The sequence below is a fragment of the Thunnus thynnus genome, chromosome 8, assembly GCF_963924715.1.
Source record: "Thunnus thynnus chromosome 8, fThuThy2.1, whole genome shotgun sequence".
Taxonomy (NCBI): domain Eukaryota; kingdom Metazoa; phylum Chordata; class Actinopteri; order Scombriformes; family Scombridae; genus Thunnus; species Thunnus thynnus.
The window spans coordinates 3,190,475-3,218,100 of record NC_089524.1 but is presented as its reverse complement, the minus strand read 5'-3'; the positions used below and the strand labels follow the sequence as shown (position 1 = coordinate 3,218,100).

At 40.5% G+C, this 27,626-nt stretch overlaps 1 protein-coding gene across 1 annotated transcript in view; it reads left to right on the top strand.

Moving 5' to 3' along the window:
- The window catches only part of pik3r3b (phosphoinositide-3-kinase, regulatory subunit 3b (gamma)), a 270,146-nt gene that overhangs the window by 97,801 nt on the left and 144,719 nt on the right, over nt 1-27,626 (top strand). The window contains exon 6 of the mRNA XM_067596136.1: nt 20,448-20,579. Coding sequence (XP_067452237.1) covers nt 20,448-20,579 — 132 coding nt within the window. The remainder of the gene's footprint in view (nt 1-20,447; nt 20,580-27,626) is intronic.

The window sequence follows — 27,626 nt, the reverse complement described above, 5'->3', positions numbered from 1 at the left end:
ACAGTATGTTTAAACCTCTTTCCACTTTTATTCAAATACAAATACAAATAATTTTGCTGCCTCAACAAATACAGATACAAATACAAATACTGGGATCAGTTGACATTATTTCCTGACGAGCCTGCTTCTCAACACAGTTATTTTCATTATCGATCAATATTTTGGTTTATAAAATGTCATTACAATTTCCTAAAGTCCAGGGTTTTTAAATTGCTCAGATATTCAGTTTACTACCAGAGAAGAAAAGCAGCAAATCTTCACAATAAAGAAGCTGGAAACAATTAATGTTTAGAAAAAAAAAATAACTTCAACGATTTATGAACGTCCAGTTTCATTTGTCAAAGTTAAACTGCTGAATAAAGAAATCACAGCCGCATAAAAATGGGATACACGTCTGTAAAGCTTCTCACCGTCCTCCTCGTCCTCCTCCTCCCAGCATGTGATGTCCCAGCATCACATTCAGATGATGTCATCTTTCTCACAGCGTCGCTGTGTGTGTGTGTCGTCTACAAACACACAACCTGCAGATACTGTTTAGATATATATATATATATATCTGTATGTAAACGTCTTCTCCTTTTCTATTCGTCTCTGTGTGCTCACTTCCTGTCTCAGATGCTTATCTCAGCCATATGTCGCCCTGTAACATGAACAACTAAAGCGATACCTGTGGCTTCACCGTCTGTCTTTCTTTGAAACACACACACACACACACACACACACACACACACACACACACTCGCACAGTTCGGCTTGTTTTTCTCTTTTGTTCTCTCTCTCTGCATCTACAAGCTGAATGTAGTCGTATCTTCCTTCTAACACACACATCAGAATGTCCTTGAGAAAACTGTCCTGACATCCTCATTTGCTCATGTTTCTGCACAGAACTTAAAGCCTTAAAGCTAAACCCTCCTCTCATTGCTGCATATAAATCTCAGCTCCTCAGCCTGATGGTGCATTCAGGGGCGACACAGTTTCACGATGAATATGTTAATGTTCACACCGAACCAAGTTGTTACCAGTAATTATCTGATTTAGCTTCTATGCTTATGATCAAACCAGCTCTCCCATCAGTATCTATCTAATTATTTTCATTATCCATTAATCTGTCTTATTATTTTCTTGATTAATCAGTTAGTTGTTTGTTGTTTGTTCCATAAAATGTCAGAAAATGGTCTTTTGTCCCGACAACCCAAAGATATTCAGTTTACTCAAAGACTAAAGAAACCAGAACATATTCACCTGTGAGCAGCAGGAATCAGACAATTTTGACATTTTTGTCTTTAAAAAAGATGTATGTATTTACATTTTCTCCTTATCTTGGTCTTATATCTAAGGAATCCCTTAAAGATCATTAAACTGATGCACAAAAGACTTGAACAACCAAAGTAAGGAAAACAACTTAAGATACCTCTGACTCTATCTTAACTGCAATATAGCCGAGTTTATGGTGATAAATGAAGTCAGTGAACGCATCCTGAGAAGAGTGTTGTGTAACTGGGAAGAACCCAATGGATACACTTAACGATGAGCAATTGATTTTACGTTATAGATTTGACCAGCAGTCAATACATGTTTTTTTCTGACCATCTAGAGTTGGATCATTCTACTTTCTGCAGCTTAATGATTGCTCTACAGTTTTATGCTACAGGATCTTTCCAGTCAGTAATAGTCGAGGTATTTCATGTCCACAAGTCAACGGTGTGCCGCGTCATTCGCCGAGTTTCCAACGCCCTTACCAAAGTGGTGAAATACCCATCAAAACAAGAGGAAGATGAGATAGTGGCGCACTTCTTTAATGTTGCCGGCTTCCAAAGAGTGTACGGGGTGATGGACGGGTTCCTCATCAGGGTTCAAGCACCTCTAAAATTTGAAGATCGATTTGTTATCAGAAAAAAATCAACATTCAGTCAATGTCCGGTTAGATTGCAATCGTGAAAATAAAACTGGCAGTACCCGTGACACTCAGATACTGGATGAGCACGTCCTTGTGAGGGAGTTTGAGGAGAGGAGGCATAAAAGCATCATTCTTGGTCATCCATGTCAGAAATCCTGCCAACAGATCTCAAGCAAGTGGTCTAAGTATCCAAATGGTAACATAGACCTACTTTGTTCATCTGCATGCTTGACTTTAATTTATATTTGATTAAATGTAATTGATAATAGTTGAGAGTAGCATGCGGTCTCCTTCCCTCTCTCCGTCTCCCCACACAACACAACTACAACTGCAGTTTGTGCAAGACGCCGTCAAATATCGAGCGGGTTAACAGGCAGTTGAAACGCCGCTTCCACTGCCCGCATGCTGAGCTTTGTGTGGATCTGTGCAGATGTTGCATGTGTGATGCTGTTCAACTTATCAAAGGACTTTGCAGTAGATGAGGAAGATGAGCAGCATGAGACCATTGAAGAGGTCGAGGAGGAAAACGGCTGCGCTGTGCAAGAGACCACAGTAAATAATTTCATCAGCTAAAATAATTAATAATAGGCTATAAATGATGATTCCACAAATTATTGTAATTATTTAATTTTATTTGTTATTGAGACGTATATGCCCGGACAGAAATGATTATAAATATTTAATGATTATTACTTAATTTATTAAATTATGTGTTATGAAGTGGATACATTGGCCTATATTCAAGGGCAGCAACAGTAAAATTATTTTTCTCTACAGCCAAGTTCTCAGTTTAAAGCTCTAATTTCTTTTTTTTTTTTTTTTCTTTTTTTTGGAGAAGCAAAACTTCCCGTTGAGGTGAAAGAACAGATGGACCGTCTTTGTTGTTTCTGTAATGAAAAAAAGAGGAATAAGCAGTAATACAACTTTAGTAACGTGCAAAAGGGTCACACAAGATAACTAGTTAAGTTTTACTTTGTTATTCTTTGTTAGAGTAAAAAATAATCGTTATCTTACAGTATGTTTTGACTGAGATTTTGTGAAGTTTTACTTGAAAGGAAAAAAGAGAGTAGTATAAAATAACAATAACCTCTTACTTTGACATTACTTTAACTACTACAATGCCATTAACAGTAACGTCATTAATTAGGCTTAATGAAGACTGTTACCTTTCCAAATGACCACGGCTCTCCCCTCCGCCAGTAATTCCTTCCACGGTAGGTGAGTCACGACCATTGATGTCCGCTACCATTACTGTCTCGTTTAAAAGAGGTTTTGGAGGTGGACCCCCACCAATTTGGTTTTCTTGACTTCTTTTCTTGTGTTTTTTTTACCATCGGCCAACTTTGTGAGGCGATAACAGGTATCACAAGCACGAGTGCAAGCAAATGGTCTCTAGTAAATCCTTTAACATTTTTCCTTAACTAAAAAAGGGATTCTGTGCAACACCTTTAAGTCCCTCCCTAAGTCCCTCAGCTAAGGAGAAATTAAGCCTTAAAGGACCAGTGTGCAGGATTTAGTGGCATCTAGTGGTGAGATTGCAGATTGCAACCAAATGAATACCCCTCCCACCCATAACCCTCTCCTTCCAAGCGTGTAGGTTTGACGGGTCGTGTCTTTCTGTATCCCTGATGTCTACGGTGCAGGAAGAATAGCACGGCCACACAGGACTTGCTCTCACTCTGGCTCTCTTTACTCTGATACTGGTACAAAAATCAGCAACACACAGTCACCGTCAATAGCGTGTCATGCAACTGCAAGCGGTCAAGTCTCTGTGTAACAAAGAGTGGAAAGATGACCATCTCAAATAATTACTAGAAGACATTACACCACGGAGCAAGCCAGCAAGTAGGAGGCTAGCTAACTAGCATTAGCTCGATATGCTAATCAAAACACCACTCGTGGATAAAGTTACTATTCCTGCACATAAACGCCTGTAACTTTCTGACTACATGCTACTAGTGTTTATAGTCAAAATACATGCGACTGACTGTTGCAGAAACAAATTTAAAGCATTAAACATTGACACATTGGTTGCTCATGTGTACCCACCTCCAGCATGAAAGTATCTTTCTTTGCTGAGGCACGTACGGTGCGCAGAGAGGAACGCTATTTGTGCAGTTACGCTATTATTCCACCAGGTGGCTCTAAAACTATGTACATACAAGACAGGCATATCTATTTTGAAGAAATTCATAATAGGGGTTATTTCTAACCCTGTTACATAGGAGAACTTGTGTGCGAAACTCACGAAAAACATGAAAGGTCTTCTCTCTAGAGGTTGTGTCTGGTTTGTCTGTTCTGGGCTACTGTAGAAACATGGCGGTGCAACATGGCGGGTTCCATGGAAGAGGACCTGCTCCCTATGTAGATATAAAGGGATCATTCTAAGGTACCAAAAACACAATTATTCTTAGTTTCAGGTGATTATACACTAATTAAAATATACTTATGAATATTATATTCCATTTCTGCCAATAGATCCCCTTAAATCCTACACACTGGTCATACTTAAGGGGAAAGCTTAAGGTGTTAAAGTTATAGAACACTCCTTGACGATTAGGCAGTTAATAAATTGTCCAACAGTTGGTCCTTTGTCCATCTCTTATCACAGTCTCTTGCAAATGGGAGTTCTGCCTCCCCATCAATCTGTCAGCAAGAACTAAAAGTTGAGGGTCGTACCACACAGTTCCCGCTCCTAACAACACTCCTGCGTTCTCACACACACACACACACACACACACAAGGTTTATGCAAGAAAAAACACATGCACGTCTAAGTATAAACACGTGAATCATAAAACAGTTTGCGTGAGCGTAAAAGTAACATAAGAGTCAAAAGTTCCATTACAGGTATTTCATTCCATTACCAAGTAGTCTAAACAGAGAGGGGGGGCTCTGTGTGGAGCAGGCAGTTAAATACAAATAAAAACAGACAGAAAAGCGACGTTTGTGTATAACTATGTTGTTAAGGTTAGTTAAAAACACTTATTGTGAAAATAGAATTTAATCATTTCTAAAGCCTGTAAGCTAATTTACTGTTAACTTTCACATTAGAAAAATATTTCATTAACTCAAAGGGCGTAATCCCTTTCCTGCTCGGCTCAACACAAGAAAAATTACAGTAAAGGTCCAACATTCTGCAAAAATGACCTACAGTTACGTTTACACCATCTAGCGGACGTGGTAATTATGGCCACAGGAAGTGATGCAGTTCAGATGATGTCAGTATAAGGTGACTTCCTCTTTAGGAGGAGGCGATTTGGGTCAATGGCTAGATAGTTAGTAGGACTTTGCTGCAGGAGACCACTGTTCGCCTCCCGTTTCCAACTGCCAATCGGGACATTTTTCTAAAACCATAGCAACGTTATGGTTTGTGTTTACTGTTGCCATGTTGACCAAGGGTTGCGTAACTTTAAGGAAGTAATAACTACCTTCCAAGTGATAATTTTAACTCAAACCATGATCTTTTCCCTAACCCTAACCAAATGGTTTTTGTGCCTAAACCTAACCAGACCTTCACCACAGCGTTGTCACACCATAAAACATAATTATTTGTTGACAGTGTTTTGTAACGGTTTTGGAAAGCAGTGTTTTATTTTTCTTATTTTGGAAATCTTGCATATTACACTACTTTGGGTCCTTCTGGAGTGCAGGTACAGACGACCAACTGTGGTTGTTTAATCATGAGGACGTGTTGAAATATGCGCATGAAGTTTCAACAGCAATCAAAAGAACAGCAACATTAAAGTGTGTATGGAATTAATTAGTTAATGACAACAGTATTTCTGCTCAGCACAGACAGATGTTGTTGACTGCTGTTGTGTATGTACATTACGTTGAATTTCCCTTGTCAGCCACTAAAGTAAAGGTTGTAACCTCCAACTGTTTGACACTGCAGTTGTTTAAATCCTGGATTTTTATTTAGATTAAACCATAATGTTGATTTCAGTTGAGTGCCAGACTTCAAACTGTCCAAAAAGTGTAAAGATGGAATAATATACAATTTCTCTTCTGTTCAAATTGCAGCATCTCTTAAAGAACAAAACCACGCTTGATCTCATAGTCTTCAGAAGTCTTAAATCCCATCTACGACCAAACTCTTGCACTTTGAATCAACTCGAAACACGACAAGGCTCCTTCTCACATCTGAGCAGTGGCTGTCAAAAATCAGACACACAGCATTTTAAAATGAATGAATGGAAATATAAGCTTCAGTATATTGAGTTTGCGAGACTGACGGCGCAAATGAAAACCACCATCTGTGTGAGAGAAATGTGCTTTTTTTAACACACGAACTGATTTATCCTTTAATGCCGATTCTCTCTCAACTATTATTAAATTTTGGCCTTTGGATGAACTCTCTCTTTTCTCTCTGCAGTCTGAGTGTGTTTCAGTTTCTCTCTTCTCTTTGTTTGTTGCTGCCTCTCTCGCTCTCTCTCTCTCTCTCTCTCTCTGGCCTCCTGTTGCATCTCTCTGAGTCTATGTTGTGATATCTCTGTGTGTGTGTGTGTGTGTGTGTGTGTGTGTGAGCAAAATGCCAAGGACAGACGGGTAGACGGAGAGGTGAGTGGGTTCACACACGCATAAATATGTACACACTAACACACACACACACACACACGCACCAGTAGACTCATGCACACAGCAGCGATCGGACGTATTTGACTATATTCAGTGTTGAAACAGAAAAAAAAAAAAAAGTTCAGAGGGTTCAGGCTGAGATTATCACCCCAGGGACCAAACATACACACACACACACACACACACACACACACACACACACACACACACACACACACACACACACACACACACACACACACAGAACTCTGTACACTTTGTCTTGTGGTCAGTGAGGAATGAATGTTTCTGTCACTATTTTCTCCTCTTCTCTTCCCTCTCTTTCCGGCCTTTTTCTTTCTTTTTTTTGAGTATATCAAACATTCAAAACATAATCAAACAACAAACTAAATAAATGAACAAACAAACAAACAAGAAACCATCCAAACTTACTTAAGTCACAATTTTATACTTCAAGATAGGGACTTTTTCCCAGGAAGTCCATATGGTCACCACATCTTTTCAACCTCCTTGGATTTTCCCTTTAATGCAAATGTTATTTTTTCCATAAATAATAAGCTTGACGGTCCGTTTAGCCATCGGCTAAGAGATGGCTTTAGTGGATATTTCTAGCACACAGCAACTGGTGTGCAGATAACAAAAATATACCATCTTTTTCTTCTCACAACTTAAGTCACATACAGTAGGAAATACACCAAGTTAACATAACGTGTCTTGGTTGGTTCTTTGTTATTCTTTGTTAGCGTTTCCCATACATAGCCTCTACTGGGGCGGCCCACCCAGTTAGATTAAGACCTGTCCAGGTGGATAAAATTTGAATTCAGATTTAGTTTTCAATCAAAATGCACAGAGTTTCCCTTTAAACTGTGGCAGACCGCCATCCTCAACCATATAACCAACACTTGCAACACCAACACACACACACACTCTAGCATATAACCTAGCGTATAATCTCTATAAACAGATATCTGCATGAGAATCTGTAGGCAACAGGACAAGATTTTGCTACTGGAAGCATTCTGGTTTCCGTTTGTTGTCTGTTTGTAGTCTGAGTAGATTTAACTAATCACATTTGAGTGAGCTTTAGTTGCATGTGTCTGTGTGAAGAGTAAAACAGGTGGAATGCATTGGCCGAAATGCAATGTTGGAACCCATCAGCTATCATCTGATGATGGTTTAGTTTTTTATTAGCTTTTTTAAAAACTTATCTGCATTCATATCTGTTTATAGAGATTGACCAAGATGTCGTCTGGACCGTCTCAAGCTGCTAATCAGACTGTGAAGAACTCACTTGACGCGCCAGATGGTTTGTTTACACAGAACCATCTGAGAAGTCGTCCTTGAAAACTGTTTGGAAAAGGGTAGGAACTTTCAAAAAAATACTCAGCAGTGATCGGATGAACCATCTGTCACCGTTTATCACCATCTTACCTTGTGAGGCAGCTGGAGAATCCTCATCGGACGCAAATCGGTCAGAAACCCACTGGTGGTTCAGACACAAGCGCATAACTGGAACCCTGACATGTACGCTGATGACATCCTGTTGTATTTTCATTTAAACCTAACGAGCTTCACAAACTCTTTGTACTTAACAACTGTTTAAACACAATTAGGAATTGCAATTAGGAAAACTGAAGTCCTGATCTTTGGCCCTGACAATCTTCAGTCAGCAATCAGGCAGAACCTCGGTGCCTTATCTTCATCTTCTCGGTCTTGCCTGCGCAATCTTGGTGTAATTTTCGACCAATCCATGAGTTTTGAAACGCATGTTAAGATGCTAACTAAATCATGTTTATTTCACCTGAGAAACATTGCCAAACTCCGGTCTGTGGTATCAAGAAATGAATCACATTTGGACTACTGTAACTCTCTTTTTACCTGTTTTAATAAATCTTCCATACAACACTTACAAACTGTCCAACAGGCTGCTGCTGCTAGGCTTTTTAACACAATCCAACAGATGGTCACATACAACTCCTATTTTAATCTCATTGCACTGGCTTCCAGTAAATTTTAGAATTCATTTTAAAATTTTGTTTTAAAACACAGTACATTAGTGACCTTCTGCACCCCTACACCACTAGTCGAGCTCTTAGATCCTCCACCCAGGGCTTTCTAAGTGTACCTCGTACACATTTTAAGACCCGGGGGGGATCACGCCTTCCAGTCAGCAGCCCCTAAGCTTTGGAATTCCAACAAGCTTAAGGTTAATGTAGACTCCTTTAAAAAGCAGCTAAAAAAAATATTTGTTCAGACAGGCATTTGTGCTATTTTATCTAAATTTGTCCATTAACCAACAATCGTATTCGCCCCCAAACCAGCCGCTGTGAACCGGGCTGTTTAGACGGGATGAGAAGGCGGCTGTGGTGCTTGATCCTTGTGGTATTTTGACCAAAGCGTGTCAGATACATTTTATTAAGACCCCAGGGAACCGTGTTAACTTGTGGAGAAAGGGGGTATAAAATAGCCCCTTTAAAATAGAAAAAGAAAATACTTCTTTTATTATGTCCAAAGCCAAATAAAAAATCTTTGGAAGAAAAACACAAGAAAATATGTCCTTACATATAAAACGCACAGTAAAAAAGGGCTGTTGTGGAAATATGCAAATACACATTAAAGCAAACAAACATCCCCATGTACATAAACACACATAAACTGTAGCTCCATTAAAATGTGTAATAAAGTTTTAAATAGGAATATTTCATCACAAGCGGCTACATCGTCTTTAATGGTGTCTTTAAATGTTCGCTTCTTTATTGTGTTTAGTCTCTGCAGTCTAATGTGCGTTATGTTCCTGAAACTGCATGAAATTGGTCGTAATAATAAAAAGTTCTTGCAGAAACTTATTGTCACATTGATACGATGCTACACACGCAGCCCCGGGACATTACAATGTGACACCAAATGATATGTTGATGTTATCTGGTATTAAAACATACATGGTTTCCTTTAATGATAACTATGACTGTGGAAAACCACTTCACATCCTGCTAACAGACTCTGTCGTTGTGACTCGAACAAAAGAGTGAAGAATAAAAAATCTGATTAAAATCTGAAGGTGGTTCAGGAGAAGTTCATTCCCGGAGGCTGTTTCAGCTCCTCAATGTTACCCAGTGTGCATCAGGGGCCCCCGATTCATCCGTTAGGGGGGCCTCGGGGGCAAAAAGGAGCTGTGTAGGCTGCTATTTTATCTTCCTGCTTTTAAGTAACTATCAGGTGCAATTCACAACGCCAGCTGCAAATGACATTTATATCTTTCCAGCACTCTCGTGGTGGAATATTATGATAATTAAGCCTCGGTCGACTCTTTACAAGGTTGCAGTTGCATGTTTTTATTTTTATGTGTAGGTCTGTTAATCTAAAATCTTGTTTTTCAAAGTTTTAAATGCAACAAGACTCGCAAAAACAAAGTATTGCTTCCCCTTAAAATAATTCAGATGCCGTTTATATTCCAAGTATATCTGATAATATAATATTATAATTTATATTTAGTTTAGTTCTGCCTCAACTCATCTCAACTACAAATGTAGTAATGAGATTTAAATATAGTCTCACTACGAGGTCCATTTAGTAGTTGTCCTGGAGTTTTCACATGGTCTTCATCAGCAGATGGAGTTTGTCTAGTAGAAATTGTAGATATTCAGGTTTTAATTTTCCTGAGCGCTTTAATTTTTAAGCCAACATGGATGAGAAGTCTTTAAAGTGAACATAAAGTTCAAAATTTTAACTGCACAGGATGAATTTATAACGACTGACCAACCAGGAAGTCCCTGTTGGGTTTAAGGGGTTTATTCGTCTTGTGTTTAAGTTTTAAAGGTGAAGTATCACATTCTGGGGCTCTACTAGAATATATTTACACGATTTCCAGATAAAACCTCCTTATTTATCTTCTACTGGTCCTTTTTGCAGCCCCTAAGTTCAGCCTCTGTCTGAAACAGGCCGTTTTAGCTCCTGTCTCTTTAAGACCCGCCCTCCTGATAAGCCCACTCTGTTCTGATTGGTCAGCTTCAGGAAGCTTCCTCCAGCTCCGTAGGCTACGTAAACAAACTATAGTAGCAGGATTTCACTTCTTTTTCCCAGTTCTCCACCCAAATTGTCAACTTCTCAAATACATTTATACACGTTTAGAGCCTGAATCTGATCTGAAATATGCGAGTGAACACTGTGAACAAGCCGTGGAACAACCTGAGATCAGAACGTTTGTTGACATCATCACAAGGAGGAGTGGCATTCAGAGCAGTAGTACTGACTTTCAGCGAGCATTTTTACATACATTCAGCTCATGTTTTGGAACTTTGACCATGTTTAACATCCAACATCATATATAAATGACAGAAAATAACATCATCTGCTCTGGATTTGTATTGATAACAGACACAGAGGATCATCTGTAACCTTTGATCCAATCCACCAGCGTCAAACTGTAAATCACAGTGTGTCTGTCTCCTCAGATGTCTTTCACCATGTGTCCGTTTTTTTTTGTTTTTTTACACAGAAAATCATATGCTGCATATAATTCTGACAATTAGCCTCAGATAAATGTCAGTCATACGACCAAAAACCTTCTGACTGTTTTTGTCTCTCCATCTTTTTTATACTTTAACATTGGTTGACCTCACACACACACACAGAAACACAGATTTTATCAGTCTCTGACCCGGTCCTCATGCCTTTATGAACCCTCCTGTGTTTCTTCATGAATCAGCAAACCCATGACCTGTCTGTCTGAATGTGTGTTTTCATATTTTTACTGGTTGATCTATTTATTTATGAGGACACACAATAGGAGCTTGAAGAGAAATTGGCTGTGTATCAATCAGTGTATGAGATGGTAGATGAAGAGTAATAAATTCAATAAAAAAGACAAGTTTTGTTGATGCGTTTAGAAACAGCGACGCCACTGTTTCTCTCCACGGCATCTTGTGTGTAATCTGTTACAGGTCATATGAGAACATGAGACCATACATGACGGTCAAAAGACATGAAAATCATATCATGTGTTTCTTTTTTTTTAAACATATTAGTTCTGATATTTCAGCAACCCAGTGACGGTTCAACAGTTTGTTAATTTGACATTTTTGACTCAAACGGATGAAATTAGCCGACATGCCAATAGATTTTTCCCTCTAAACTTGTTCAAATGATCCAATATTTCATCCAAAAATCAAAGATTAGAGAGAAAAGTCCAAAAACTGAAAACAGATTTGTGTATCAGAACTTTGTTTTCTCTTTTTTCCCTCTCCCATTAATCATCTCACTACCTCACATTCTTATTTGAATCCTGCTGCGAGGGAGCACACACACACACACACACACACACACACACAAAAACACACACATATCACAAAAAGGCCGATACACAGAGAGGAACATAAGAGTTTTGTGTATTACATTAAACTGCATCTCTATCTGATTAAACCATACTGCCACCACTGTGTATGAACAAGGGCTTGATTTTGTCCTCCTGTGGCTCAAGTTCAGTCCAGACTGCGTCTTTCCTCCGTGTCAGTTCTGGATGTTACGGCCTTGGACGGCGCACAGAATGAGGCAGCCTGTAGTTCGGAGGAGACGGGGCTCCGTCATTGAGCCTTTTTTTTTATGTCTGTGATCTGACCTCTATACGTCTACCGTACCTGGACATTCTGATTCAAGATAAAAGAGACACACTCGGCGTTCTGTCCTTAAACGCCTCGCTGCAGTGACCTCAAAAAACAGACCTTGTATTTTGCCTTTTCTTTGTTCCTGAAAAGCTGTGTGTGTGTGTGTGTGTGTAGTGGTTTATGTTTACTGCAGAGCCTGTCTGTGATTTGACAGCCTTGACCAGCTTAACTTCAAACTTTAATATCATTGTTGTGGATGTTGTGACAACATACAAGCAGTAAATTGTTCAGACCGACACAGTATTGACTGAGGAAATAAGATTTTTTTTTTTTTTTTTTTTGCCTACAGTCAAACTCTGACTGTTTTTCATTGTTCCTACAATACTCGGCAGTCATTGCCAACATCTTGTTGATGCTGTATTCACGTCATGTGGGATGGAAGGTAGCAATGAGAAAGATTAGCATGTTTACGACTTGTGAGCGTCATCGGACAACTTCAGATGGTTTTATTGAAAATCAGACTTTTGCTGAGGTCATTTGTTTGCTTTTTTCTGCCACTTACGTGTTGTTAACCATGAAGTCAGATATATCAAAGCTTTTAGAAAAATTCACTTAATTACTTGGATGTTGTCTTGCAGTGACTTCACTTGGCTTGATTTGGACTGACTCTCACTGCTGCTTGGAGTAACAAAGAAGTAAGGTGAAGACGAACATCAAGCACAAAGTCTTCAATTTAACGTGATTGACGACTGTAAGAGAAGAGTGACGCCTCACATTTGCAGCAGTTTTTAGAATAAGACAGATGCTATCAACCTTTTTTATTTAGTCCTACTGCTTTATTTCTTGCTTTGTGCCCTCTTACATGATACAGCTGAGCTGAGAAACTTCAGGTGTGACACTTGACCTTTACAAACAGGATATTCAAACTATAACCCATCTAACGCTCCACGCAGTCACAAGCCAATCAACTGTTCCGGCCAAATGGATCCTCTGTAAGATGCAGAAATCCAATAAGTAGAGTCTGCTCTTGCCTATTGACCCATCTCCACTCCATCCATCCATCCATCCATCCATTAATTCATCAGCCCATCTGTCGACTGATCCGCAGCCACTGTCAGAAAAAGCCTTGATTAGTTGACTGACGGGTCAAGTGTGGAGAGGAAATTGGCCACATGCATATAGATGTGTGTGTGTGTGTGTGTGTTGAGAAAGCTTTAAAAAAACTGAAGAAAGCAAAAAGAAGAGGAATCATGATCGAGACGAAGGTCCGAAACAAATCGTGGGTGAAGTTGTTCCTTTAGGGGGAAGATCAGAAATATCAGCCAGAACCTGTCGATACATCAAGACTCACACACATGTACATGAAGTGATAATCAATAATGACCTATCAGAGCATAAGTGTACGTGTTTGTGTGTGTGGATTTCTGATTCTTTGTGGTTAAATGCCAAACTAAGCAAACAAACACGATCTGAACCTCTAAAGCTTATCAGTGTTTATGTGTGTTGAAATATTTCTGCAATACTGATCGATTCTTTCACTCGTTTTTAAGAAAATAAGACTAAATTAAAAACAGAAATTACTTGTGGTTGTGCTTGTGCAATGTAGGCGAGGAAAGAAGATGTTTCTGGGAAGTCTGTGGAGAAATAAAAAAGTGAAAGAGTGAGATAAAGACTTCAACTTTGGGTCGCGAGAGAGAGAGAGAGAGAGAGAGGAGAGAGGATTGAACTGATCTGGGGATTTCTCATCTCCAATCCCTCGGTGAGCGGTGTAATGAGGCTGCGTTGGCTGTGGCCCCGGAGTCCGACTCCGTTTCATTAGGTGCGATTAACCCTGCTGACTGAGGCCGTCACCTCAACCCTCTGACATAACTCAAGCCGGCAGAGCCAGACGTGCTTCATCAAGTCAGTCATGTTTGTTTTAATGTAGTTAAGAATTATTTGTGTTTTTATGGCTAATCACTTATATTTACACATCCAGCAAACACATCATCCCCATATTTGTCATCGTTGTTGTGTTTTAGCTGCTAAATTATTCTCTTTGCTAACTTTGTCTGTCTGCTGTTTGATGCTGGGCGGGTTGGAAACAAGGTTGATGAGAGTGCTGAGGATGAAACATACAATAAATGTGCTGTAAAGCTAAAACTATGAGCTTAAAAGAGACTAAAAAAGCACCACAGAGCTGCTGAAGGTAACGGCAGAGTTGAGTGACAATTTTCTGCGGTTTTGCCACCACAAGCTTTATGTTACACAGAGTCGTTTGATCTGTTGTTAATATTAAAATGTGGATTTGCTTTAAGGTCATCAGCAGGAAAGAACATTTTTCCAGAATGTCTTAAACCTTTGTTGGGAACCTCTGGTTTTAATGCCTCATTCTGGTAACATACAACAGTTGTCTGGTCCCTATCTGCAATAAACAAGTCAGCAGACACTTGGCTCCCTTCAACAAAGGCATTTACTGTCCTCCCTGCCAGCAAAACACATAACACAGGCCTGTAGATATCATAACTCTTCTGTACTGAGACACTTTCCAGGCAGGCTAACTGTAGCACACACACAATGTACATTGACACAGCATCTTACTATAAGTGTGCGGTCAGACGGAAAGGTTGCACAGGAAATTAATTTACATGTACTTTGTGAAGTAACTGGTGTTAAAGTCTCGGTGATGTAGTGACTGTTTGCAGGGTTGCTGAGCTGCTGTAGCTGCTGGTCTTACAGGAACATGCTAGCCTGAATCAGCCACGATAGCCTGCTAATCTTTCTAGGATGGTTAGGATGCTAGCTAGCTCAGTCAGACAAAAAAGTCTACACAGTTTATTCAAAAGACATTTGTGACATTGACTGTTAGTGACTGGAAAACAAGGCTACTTTTTTGGGAGCGGTTTATACTCTGGTAGAGCTGGATTGTACAGCTATTAGCTTTCCTTAAAGGCCGGCACTGTGAGGGGAACTCCACTGATTTTACATGTCAAAAACTATTTCCAGATTTCAGGGATTCAGGAGTGCTACTAGCATAAAGCCTTTTGTGTCTCCAGAGTCAGTCAGTCGGTTTGGGCTGAAGACTTTAATCTGGGGGGGTTTGGAGTTAGAAAGAAGTGAGGTTAGCAGACCTCTGTAACTCCTCATCTCTGCTGGAGGCTAGCAGCTCCAGGCTACGTTAGCCGCTACTAGCATAACACACCTGATTCTTGGAACATGTTAAAGGCATGAACTTGAACTCAATGCCACTGAAATGATTGAATTTTAATTAAAAAAATGTTTTGTCATAAATATTGATGTGACCAGCCCCCAAAACATTAAAAAAATGTCCATTAAAATAACACCTAAGTTTACAGACACAGTGTAGGCTTTCTTCCACATGTTTTTCTTTGGTACTAATGTCATTTTTTTGTCAACAAATCAGCTTATTCTTGCCTGCAGTGATTTTATAAACATGTTTCTTCTCTTCGTTATCGTCTGCTGTGTTGTGCCATCTATCTTTACCTGAGTGGGTCACCTGAGGACCACCTGGACCAACCAGAGGGTCAGCTGACTCACTCACATTCAGCTCTAGGGCCAGATGCATAAAACCCTTTTAGCATTGAGGAACTGGACACACACGCACGAGCCTCATCTCCACTCCACCAGTTAGCCATAAATGGATGAAAACCAGCCGTTTTCATATCAGTTCTCCGCCTGCTCCACCTGTCTGTACACCTGTCAGTGAAACAAACAGGAAATAAAAAGTGCTGTCTCACAGTTTGTGTTGCACCGGCGAGTTTCTCCAACAGCCAGAACAGCTGTCATTACTCGTGACCATTATGCACAGCTGTGGGGCTCTTTATAACGTCCATATCATTAATTCATCACATGGACTGTAAACCATCGTCAGCAGAGAAATCAATTATTAGTTGCAGCGCTAACATCTAAACTGACTTTACAAGGTTTGTCACAACTAAGGATAAAATAAAAAGAATATTAACAGCCAAATAAAATGTTAACTCTTATGTAAATTAGAAGAATGATAAAATTAATCACACAAAAGTAGTTAATCAGTGTTACCTTAATAAATACGCCTTTGATTGGCATTTTAAATCTCTGTTTAAACACAGTTAATGCAGCTGGTTAGACAACTAAACAAACAATAAAGATTCTCACATCATATTTCATCTCCACCTCATCACATCGCCCACACATCGCTTTAGAGAAACATGTGTACGCCGGCTCTCAAGAATGTGTGTGATGTTCGCAACATTCTCGCCGCACATTCTGTGGTTCATGCGCGGGAAATGTCGCGCATGCATGTTTTTTTTTGTTGCGTATGCACTGTTTATGCATCTGGCCCCTTGTGTGTGAGAAAAAAAATAAGTGTAGATTATCAGGGCACAGACAGAATAACCAGCCAATTTTTCTGGTGGTGCCTCATATCAGACATCAATTTATTTGGTGTCTGATACAAACAAATAGCAGCTGTTGTTTTGCACATTGCGAATGTCTGAGTCCTCCAACATGGTTTAAAAATAGTCATTCTTAACGTTCTGTGAAAGGCCTCTATGGTGAATTCTTGTCAAATCTTATTTATTTGTGTCTGGATTATGTTCATCTGATTCTGCACACCACTAAATAATGAACCCAGTGACTTCAAAGAAATCATGTGCATTTCTCTAGAACAATTGTGCCATTTTGCTGTTAGCGTGGGAAAGACAGGCACTCATGTCTCAGCAAAATATGTCCCAAACAAGCACTTTTTGTCATCTCTGCCTAAGCAGCCCTCCTCTCTTTGAAGTCATAACTAACTCATGACCAGCCAACACATTGTCAGGATTCATACGTACAGTATCTGCTTTATTGAAAGTCCCATTTGGCAGACCTATTGTCATTGTCCCACACAAACTGCTTACTCAGAGCCCCTTCTTGTACAGAGTGACTATGCTCAAGTGAAACTAAGGGGATATTCCAACCTGGACCCTATTTTCCCATCAGCTTGTGTCTAAGTGACTCATGGGGACAACAGTTTTTGAAATCCAGTCCAGCATTGAGCAAGAGCTGGGAAACAGGCTGCGATGTAATCCTCTTGGGCAATTGTGCCCTGTCAATGTACATTCATTAAAAAGTGCTTGTTTTTGCCACCGACGGGCTCAGAATAGAAGAGTCTGTTGTGTCGGAGTACAGAAAGCGTACGACGACTCAAATCCCGTGAGATTACGGAATGAGACTTCCCCTCGAGCGAGACTTGGTTCGACACAGTAACAAACAGAGTAGATCAAGTGAAAGGTAAAGTAGGGATTCTTTTCCATAATGTTGTCAGACACTTATAATAACATTGACAGGGCACAAATTGCCCAAGAGGATTACTCTGGAGTCTGTTTTGTGGCTGCTGGCTGAAGCGCTCTCGCTCAATACTGGACCAATTTCAAAAAGTGTTGTCCCCATTAGTCACTTAGACGCATAATGATGGGAAAATAAGGTCCTGAAGTTTCCCTTTAACAGCCGGTCTATGCGAGGAAGGTTTGATTTAGTCATGAGTTGTTCAACAAGACAAAATCATCAATGTAAATATTTCAATTTATATACATAAAGTAACCTTGGTGATTGCGTGTGTTCATCTGTGGTTATAGTGCAAACAGGAAACAAATATAGAATTGTTCAATTAGCACATAAAAAAAGACGTTATCTTGCTTCCTGCACATGCATATTAGTCTTTTTTGGCTCTGGGCAAGTTTTGCAGATATGAAAAGTTCATGATTTGAAAAAAGTCATAATTAACCTTGTTTGCATTTGAAGGTGTCTTCTCAAGTCAACTTTATTTATAAAGCACTTTACACACAACATCCAAAGTGTTATATAGCAGAAAACAGAACAAGAGACATAAAAACACATCATAAGAAAGAAAAAAAAAAAAGAAAAACAGAGTGAATAGAATAATAATAATTGAGGCAAATCATCACAGTCAGCAGATGTTTCTTTTATAACAGTGGTCTACGGGAAAAGTGCCTCTTGGGCTGCAGACATTTGTTGTTTCAGTATCGCAATTGTTCACTGGAAGAAGCGAACGGCGAGGATCCAGCTCCATTAAAGTGAATCCGTTGCAACATCATACCTCCTGTTTTACACGCTCTCCTGTCAACATGCTTCTTATATCTCTGGAACTTTTTTTCCTCTATGTGTTTATATTCAGACATGTCAGGTATTTTTACATATCCTAACTCATCCTGTGGATCAGTCGAGCAGCGAGTGTTGCATCATTTAACGCGTGTCAGTCGTCACCCGCAGAACACACAAGATGTATCATACAGACAGAGGAAGCAGCAGTAGTAGTAGTAGTAGTAGCTCATCCAAGGAGCAAATGTGATAAAATTGCTGCTTCTGCAGAGGATTTCTAGAGCTTTGAAACTCGTGTGTATGAGCTAAGACTAATGTAGTGATGCCATAAAGCCTAAAATTACAGAAAACAAGCAATTTAAAGCACTCGCTGCACTTTCACAGTTAAAAGTAGATTAATTAGTTTTTCTCATCTGGATTTTGACAGCTGCACAAAACAAATAAACCGTTTAAAGAGATTTTAAAGAGTCATCCTGTGTGACAGAAGTGTATCAGCATCATTGTCATTATAATCACTGGCACAAATCCCAGCCTAATAAAAAAAAATAACACTCTCAAAATGAACAGATTACACTCTGCTCCTCAGGAATAAAATTGTTTTATGCTTTAATACTTCTCCACCCACCTACACAGACACAAGAATAAGTGTATTAATATCTTTTCATGAGCCTGGGTCCCATGGCAACACCAAATTTGCTCCGTCTGGGTGTTTGGATGATCGAATCCCCCCCCCCCCCCCCCCCAGACAAATCACTGCACGATAACACAAGAGGTCATCCATTGATATTAATGACCTGGTGGTTTACTGGCCTGTGGTGATTGGTTAAGTTTATTCAGGCATTAGTTAAAGGGGCAAATCAATGGGATTTAACAGCCGTTTTGACTCCAGCGGGTCTGGTGCATATGATGCAATGGGGGAGGGGGTTGGGGGGGGGGGGGGGGTTGAGGGGATGAGGAAGATGAAGGTTGGTGGGAAAAGAGAGCAAAGAGAGGAGCAAGAGGAGCTGGTGTAGAGAAGATAAAAGATAACAAAAAGCGAACAGGAGAAAGGTCGAGGAGGAGGAGGAGGAGGAGAATGGAGGGAAGCTGGGGGGAGGACGAAGTGGAGGAAGAGTAAAAGAGGAAGGTTGAGGTGAAAGATAGAGGACTGTCCTGTGGCGCCATTTGGTTTGTCCTTTGCTAATCTGCCGGGGACGCTCACGCAGGCCTCGTTATCTGTTGTTTTGTCTACCGACGTGTAGGTTTGTGAATTCTCTTAACGTGTCGGACATCTCAGCATCTTCTTTATCTGCGGCTGAGTGACACTGTTCCTCCTTTTTCCCAGAAACAGCTGACCGTGAGACTGGAGACACTCCGACCAATCAGATCACCACTGACTCAATCCCACATGAATTTTGTTGATAAAAGAGTTTTTGAACAAAGCTAGAAACCTGTTAGCATGTACAGCTCAGTTTACAGTACTTACTCAAAGTGAAATCCACATTTGTGAGTTAGTACATGATGCTATAAGTATTATACTATCAGCTGATTGTGGTTCCAGTCTATAGTGTCCATTATAAGAGTCATTTTATTAGTAGTAGTACAATATAAGACACAACATTCCTTAAAAACACACTAAATACAAACACTAGACATTATAAGTCGAGACAAAGGCCAGTTTGAATAAATGAGACTTCAGCTGTTTTTTAAAGGCGTCAACAGATCGTATGTTTATTGCTTGAGTAATTCTGGTGCTGTACAAAAACAAATCTACTACATTTTTATGAAATAACCTCATACTTCGCTCCCCCCCGAACCACGAGGTTCATCAAAGGGTTCAGGATCCTCTGGAGGTCCTGAATGTGCTCAGTAAGATTTGCCTGCTGTGAGTCTTTTTTGTTGCATTTAGGTTTTTGTCAATACACTAACCTTTCCAACTCAGGCAAGCATAAAAATATGTTTTGCAATATGTTTTTGAATTATATTTATATCCACTTAGGGTTTTTTTTTCTGCTCATATTGACATAAACGTCCAACAGAAGAGCTGAGGGAACAAATATTCCTTCTGACAATGTGAAGGTTATTCCTTCAAGAGAGTAGCTTCTGATTCTGCCCATATCACAAAAAAACCTTTTACAAAGGCTCTTCTGAACGTTAGGGCCCCTGGGCTTATGTCCTGGCTTCATCCCATCCTGGTATTCATCCATATTCAACCCCTAGAATAACAAAAACATCACAATATCATCAACGTCTTTTTTATATTTAATGTCTTCCTCCTCCTCCTCCTCCTCTCTGTGTTTGTCCTCTCAGATCTGGTCTCCTTGGATCTGGACCAGTATGATGTGGTTTCTCTGACCGATGCTCTCAGAGGGTTCCTGCAGGACGTGTCTGCTCCCATCATCCCCGCCACGGTCTACAGCGAGCTGGTCTACACCGCTCAAGGTACAGAACGCCTACAGTATGTTATCACTTGTCACATCTGTCCACGCAGAGAGCTTTTGGCTTTACAATCGAGATATCTGTCTCCGTTCGTCTCCGTTGTTTGGGTTGGAAGCAGAAATCTCAGATAGAAACATTGCGTGGCCAGAAGTATGTGGACACTCAAACATTACATCATATGTTTGTTGACTGTCTCATTCCAAAACTATGATGTTTAATCTGCTGCTATATCTGCCTCCTTTCTTTTGGGAAGGATTTCCCTCAGATTTGCCTGCTGGGATTTGCTTACATTCAGCCACAAGAGCAGTAGTGAGGTCCAGCACTGATGCCGGCTGATAAGACCTGGCTCGCAATCAGTGTTCCACTTCATCCTAAAGTTTGTTGTCGTTGTATTTATTGAGACCATGTACAGTGTTAAACATAAATGTTAGCTTAAAGCTAATTGTCATCTGCAGTCCCTTACAATTAAAACATATAACAGCACAATAACAAACAGTACAAAGCAAAAAAAACACAATAGTACATCACATACACCCACAATGTCAACTAGAAATGAATAAGGTGATGGATATGATTGAGATCAGGGCTTCCACACCAAGCTAGGAGAACCATCTCTTCATGGATCTTGCATCGTGCACGGAGGCGATGTCATGTTGAAACAGGGAAGGATTGTCCCCAAATGGTTGGCACAAAGCTGGAAGTACTGGATATGACTGGATGTTGCAGCATTAAGATTTCCCATCTTTGGAAACCAAGAGACCCATCTCAGACCCCAAGGTACACAAGTTGTGGACGGAGGTGTGCACAAACATGTTGTGAGATCCAAACTATCTGCACAGTCTAATACCACTAGATTGAGAAGTGAGAAGTTAGAAATAATAGTGCAATGGAGAATGAAATCCTAAGCAGGTAAGACAAAGTTAAAGCTTTGTAAAACTACCAACACAACTATGACCCACATAAAAATTCATGTTTTCCACTTCTCTCTGGCTGTACGCAGTGTTTTTAATAAGTGATGACTGGTGTGAGTTTAGACCTGCAGCTCAGTGTGTTTTCATGCCTCTGTCACTCGGCATGAGCTCCGACACTTGTCACACCTGACAGATTTCTTCCATATCTGGATGTAAAGACGAGGCCGTACCCCTCTCCTCTCGTCAGCATCAAAGTTCTGCTAATCTCCTGACGACGGCTTCGGGATTCCATAAAAACAACCTCTGAGCTGAGACTCTCACTTTTCTCATTTTCTATACAGCTGACCTGCCTGTTCACCCTTTCACCTGCTGCCCACCTCAGCCCAGCAGCCCCCCCCCCCCCCCCCCCCTTTCTCTCTCCAGCTTCTTTTATGAGCCTCTCACAGTCTTCTATTTTTCACGAACCCTCCCTTGACATTTTGAGTTTCGTGTTTTGCGTGGGTGGTGTGTGTATATGCCGGTGTGTGGAAGAAAGACTCACGGGCAGACAGCGTGTGTGTGTGTGTGTGTGTGTTTAGCTTCGTGCACGTCGTGTCTGTCAGGACAACTTTGCAGGAAGTTCGCATCTGCTTCCCCGCAGCCTCTTTCCAAAAAAATATTACTCGGCTAAGCTCCTCGACATGATCTCAAACTGAAAACCCCCTCAATTATGTAAGCACTTGTCTCTCTCTCTCGGTCCTGTTAAGTGACAGACTTTTTTTTATTTTATTTTACTTATTCATGGAAACATTTTAAGTCAGGATAAACCACTTTGAAAGGATGCATCAAGTATTTTACGCAGGTCTCCTGAGGTTAAGCCCATTGAAATTGAACTTCTTATTTTGGAAGGGGTCACTTAAAGAGCACCGAATGATTTCTTTCTGTGAAATCAAAGGATATTATAAAATGGGGTTTGAGGTCTGAAAGTATTTAATTTGTACAGTAAGGATAAGTCACGCAATAATATCGAGAGATCCCTGAAAAATAAACTATTTGCTTGAGGGGCAAGTGGCAGGAGGCCTTTTTATTTTCTGTCGCTCCTTCAGGTTTGTTCCTTACTCAGTCTTCAGTTCAACACATATCTAACTCACCCTCTGCATAACGACAGTCTATTTAAAGCAGCCCTGTGGAGGTTTTCATGTAAACAAAAGATATCTTTTATTGACTCTTACCCACCAAAACACATTGTGCGTATCCTTGAGTTCTAACAAACATGTTGAATTCATTTCCTTCCTCATAAAACATTTGCAAAATCGATTTCTTAAGTATTTTAAAGTCCCCTTTTTGTTCCTTCAGTTGGATGTTTGTTCTCTTCTCTGTGCAGAATGATGTATGTGCAGAGTTTGTTTTCATGTTCATCTGCTGAAGGAGGAAAGTTTCTCTGTGCTCAGGTTCAATCTCAGTTTAACTCGTGTACCTTTGAGCAGGATTTGTGACATCACAACTAGCTTGGAGCCAATCGTGGTCCAGTATGCAATTTAGACAAATGTCATGTGAAAACTTGAAGCCTCCAGTGAACAAACACTGAAGATGGACTTTACAGTGAAACTTTTAAAAAGAACAATATTTGCATATTCATAGATTCTGGATTTTCCATAAAAAATTGCTCCGTAGCACTTCTAGAGGTCGAGACTCCACGTTACCTTTAAGTTGTCAGAGCTCTGCTCACTCTTCTGCTGCAATGTTCCTGCAGCTGTTCATACAGCATTCAAAGCTCCATCTGCATCCCAGCATCCACCTGTAAGCTCTGAGTCTGAGGGGGAAGTTATTACTGTCGCTCTGCACTCCCTAATCAGCTGAACTTTGTTTTTCTTGTGATGAGGTCAGAGTCTAGACATCAAACATCAGCACTGTAGATATTTTAAATTCCAATAATAATCCACTTGAGTTGGCTGCCATCATAATGTCTCAGAGCTCAACGCTATTCAAATCTTAATCGTCAAAGAACAAACTATAGCTTAGACATAGAAAGCTAAAAATGATCACATTTGAGAAGTTGCAACTAGGATATGTTTGGCATTTTGAATTAATAAATGGCTTAAATGATAAATCTTGTATTAAAATTGTTGGAGATTCATTTTGTATTGATTAACTTCTCGCTACAAGATGAAGGCTGAATTAAAATACCATTTAATTGTCTTTGTTTAATTTTATTTAAAGGACCAGTGTGATGGATTTAGTGGCATCTAGAGGTGAAGTTGCAGATTGCAAACAAACACCCTCCTCTTCCAAGCGTGTAGGAGAACCTACGGTGGCCACGCCAAAAACAGGAAAGGCCCTCTGTAGAGCCAGTGTTTCATTTCATTTGTCTGTTCTGGGCTACTGTAGAAACATGACGGTGCAACATGGAAGAGAACCTGCTCCCTCTGTAGATATAAAGGGCTCATTGTAAGGTAACAAAAACACAATGATTCTTATTTCCATGGGATTTTACACTAATTAAAACACACTTATGAACATTATATTCCATTTCTGCCAAGTCTGTTCCACTAGATGCCACCAAATTCTGCACACCGCACCTTTAAAGGTGATCATTTTCTATATTTTTCTTATTGTCATGTGCAGAGACTTATCCTACTAACAAGTATTGTGTGTGTATCCAAAGTCTAATATATCTTATTCCTCCGTTGTCGTTCAAAAACTATTAAAAAGACGTCAGTGAGCCACAACGCTGCACTGCTAGACATGCTCCTTCATCCATGAAGACGCTGGCTAAAAATGATCACATTTGAGAAGATGCAACTAGGATATGTTTGTTAAAATGGCTAATAAACCCACCACTGCACATACGCGGATTCTACGTGCATCCGTTTATAAAGCTTTACTTGCTTGTTGTGCTACATATCACAACCTCTTGACTCTGTACTGAAGTTCTCTGAGAAATTTATAATTTAGTACAAAATCAAGAGGTTGTGATATGTAGCGCACCAAGCTAGCGAAGCTGTAAACGGATGCACAGTGGCCGGTTACTATTTTATCAAATTTTTACTCTTTGGAGCCGTTTCTAAACAAGTTACGGTAGCCACCATCTTCATGGATGAAGGAACATGTCTAGTAGTGCAGCTGTGTGGCTCACTGATGTGTTTTTAATAATTTTTGGACAACAACGGAGGAATAAGATATATTAGACTTTGGATACACACACAATACTTGTTAGTAGGATCAGTTCGTGGTTGGTTCGGCTCTGCACAGGAGATTTGTTGACATTAAGAAAAATACAGAAAATTGTCGGGCAAATCCTTTAAGTTCATGTCCGGCTAGTTGATAAGTTTATCTCAGCTCATATCAGATGAAACTAATACAACAAACAAGATATTACAAATGCATTTATTTTTTAAGCTGTTAAAACATTCTGATATGTGTTCATCCTGTATTTTGTATCCTGGTGTATTTGTGACTACGTCCACATGGAATCTGTATAATTGACTTCATATGTAAAGACAGTTACTGCCCGTCTCCTCTGATGCTTGACATTTGTTGATGTTGCAACAGTTAAAATCCCCCTCTCATTGCTTTTCTCATTCCTTTTTATTTGTTACCTTTCCTCTGGCGGGTCCCGCTCTCTGGGAGACGAGGCATTTTTCCCTCATCTGTTTGATCTGCATCCATCTTTCCAGCCAGTGGCTCATCACGGGAAATCCCCAAACACTGTTAGAAATAAAGATAAAATGTTCGGAGTTGGAAGGGATTTTCAAAGACCTTTTCAACCCGCTGATCCACCCGTGGGAAAAATGTCACACTCGTTACACTCAAAACGTTCTAATAAATTCTAGTTGTGATCGCAAAAAACGTGCCAAATATGAAAGTGAAATTTAAAGTGTATAAAACTTCTTTTGCAGCTTTAAAAACATGGAGTCGGGCTGTAAAACATGTGTTTCCAGAAGCTAAATTCAATCTAAAAATGTAAGCTTGTGTGCGTCATCTCAAAGCCAAACACCATTTAACCCTCAAATTGGTCCAATCATTTTCTATTTCAGAGCCATCTTAATTCTGTTGTTTTGTTTTTTTTTTTTTCAGTAACAGAATAATTACATTTGTTGTCATCAGATGGCTGTAATCCTCCTGTAATCCTCTTCTCATCTGTTCCTGCATCATCCTGACCACAATCAGCCTTTTGTTATTAGGGCTGTGCTGTTTTTCAGTTTTTTTTTTTCATATTTCCAAAGAAAGACATGAGGATCGTGATGCTGTCACATGTGCGAAAACCACCTTAAACCATTTTTTTTTTCAAAGTGACGATGCCTGCGGAGGAGAGATAAATGAATGGGATGCTGTTTGTCTTTCTGAGGTCAGTGGGAAGTTAACAGCCTTCAGACCTCCTCAAAAACTTCTCACATTTTAGATTTCAGGTGAAAAAGTTTCCTTTATCTTGAGTTTCTAAATTTAAAACGTCACAGTACGGCTTTTCTTTTCTTTTTTTTTTCACATGCTTCTTCATCCTCTTCTCGTCTTCGGCCCCTGAGTCACTTATCTTAATAATTTAATCAGAGGCCTTCTCCACTTCCTCCCTTCTGCCCCCTTTTTTTGTTCTCTATGTATTCCTTCTCCTCCCTCCCCCCATCTCTCTCTCTCTCTCTTCTTTATCTCGCCCCTCTCTTTTCTCATTCATTAATTTTGCGAGAGCTTGTTAACCTTAATGGTCTCACTGAGGTCATCGTCTGTCAGGACAAAGGCCAGCTGGCTGAGTTTGACTGACCACTGTCCATCTGGACCCACCGAGGAGAGGACAGGAGAGGAGGAGAGAGGAGAGGAGGAGAGAGGAGAGAGGAGGAGAGGAGAGGACAGGAGAGGAGAGGACAGGAAAGGACAGGAGAGGAGAGGAGAGGACAGGAGAGGACAGGAGAGGAGAGGAGAGAGGAGGAGAGGAGAGAGGAGAGGAGAGGAGAGGAGGACAGGAGAGGAGAGGACAGGAGAGGAGAGGAGAGGAGAGGAGAGGAGAGGAGAGGAGAGGAGATGAGAGGAGGACAGGAGAGAGGAGGAGAGGAGAGGAGAGGAGAGGAGAGAGGAGGAGAGGACAGGAGAGGAGAGAGGAGGAGAGGACAAGAGAGGAGAGGAGAGGACAAGAGAGGAGGAGAGAGGAGGAGAGGACAGGAGAGGAGAGGAGAGGACAAGAGAGGAGAGAGGAGGAGAGGACAGGACAGGAGAGGAGAGGACAGGAGAGGAGAGGACAAGAGAGGAGAGAGGAGGAGAGGACAGGAGAGGAGAGGAGAGGACAAGAGAGGAAAGAGGAGGAGAGGAGGAGGAGAGGACAAGAGAGGACAAGAGAGGAGAGAGGAGGAGAGGAGAGGGGAGGAGAGGAGAAGATGCAGTTGTCATTTAACTGATTTAATTAATGGCTAAAAGTGTGTCTTCAGCCCAGAATTAGAGTCATATGTCATAGTTGAACATATCAATCCAGAACCAGGAGCATTACTCTGCTGCCTTCACTCTTCTAGTTCCAGACTCTTGAAGCTGGCTGCAGGGATTAACTCCCATTCATCATGGAGAGCTTCGGTCCAGCCGGTGTTGGGTGATGGGTGATGAGGTCTGGCTCTCAGTCGAAGCTCCGGTTCATCCCAAAGGTGTTGGAAGCAGTCGAGGTCAAGTTCTTCCAAACCAAACTGGGGAAAATATTTCTCTTTATGGAGCAGGGGACATCGGTGTGTTGAAACAGGAAAGAGCAAAACACACAACTGTTGACACAAAGTTGGAATCTCACGACTGTCAAACAATGGATCCCAAACCTCCCAAACAAGCCCCCTTTTTGACCGAAAGGTTCCAAGAATTATTGAACCAAAGGAACGAATCTCAGGAACTAAAAGTCCCTTTTGGTCCAGAACCAGACAGATCATACAAACTGGACCCATGACGAATCAAAAAAAAAGGAAAACCAAATTTGATTCGTCATGTTGTTCTGTGTATTTGCATGACTCTGATGTTCAAGTTGGATGTAATGAATGAATGAAAAGGAGAATAAAATAAAGCAGTTTTATTCGATTGGCTAAAGAGAGCTGTTCAGCTTGTCGCCATGGCAGCGTTTGACAGCTTTTCCCCTGACGATGAGGCATCCAGCGAGGATCTTGACTTATCCACAAGAAGAAGAAGCCAAGTAGCTTCACTG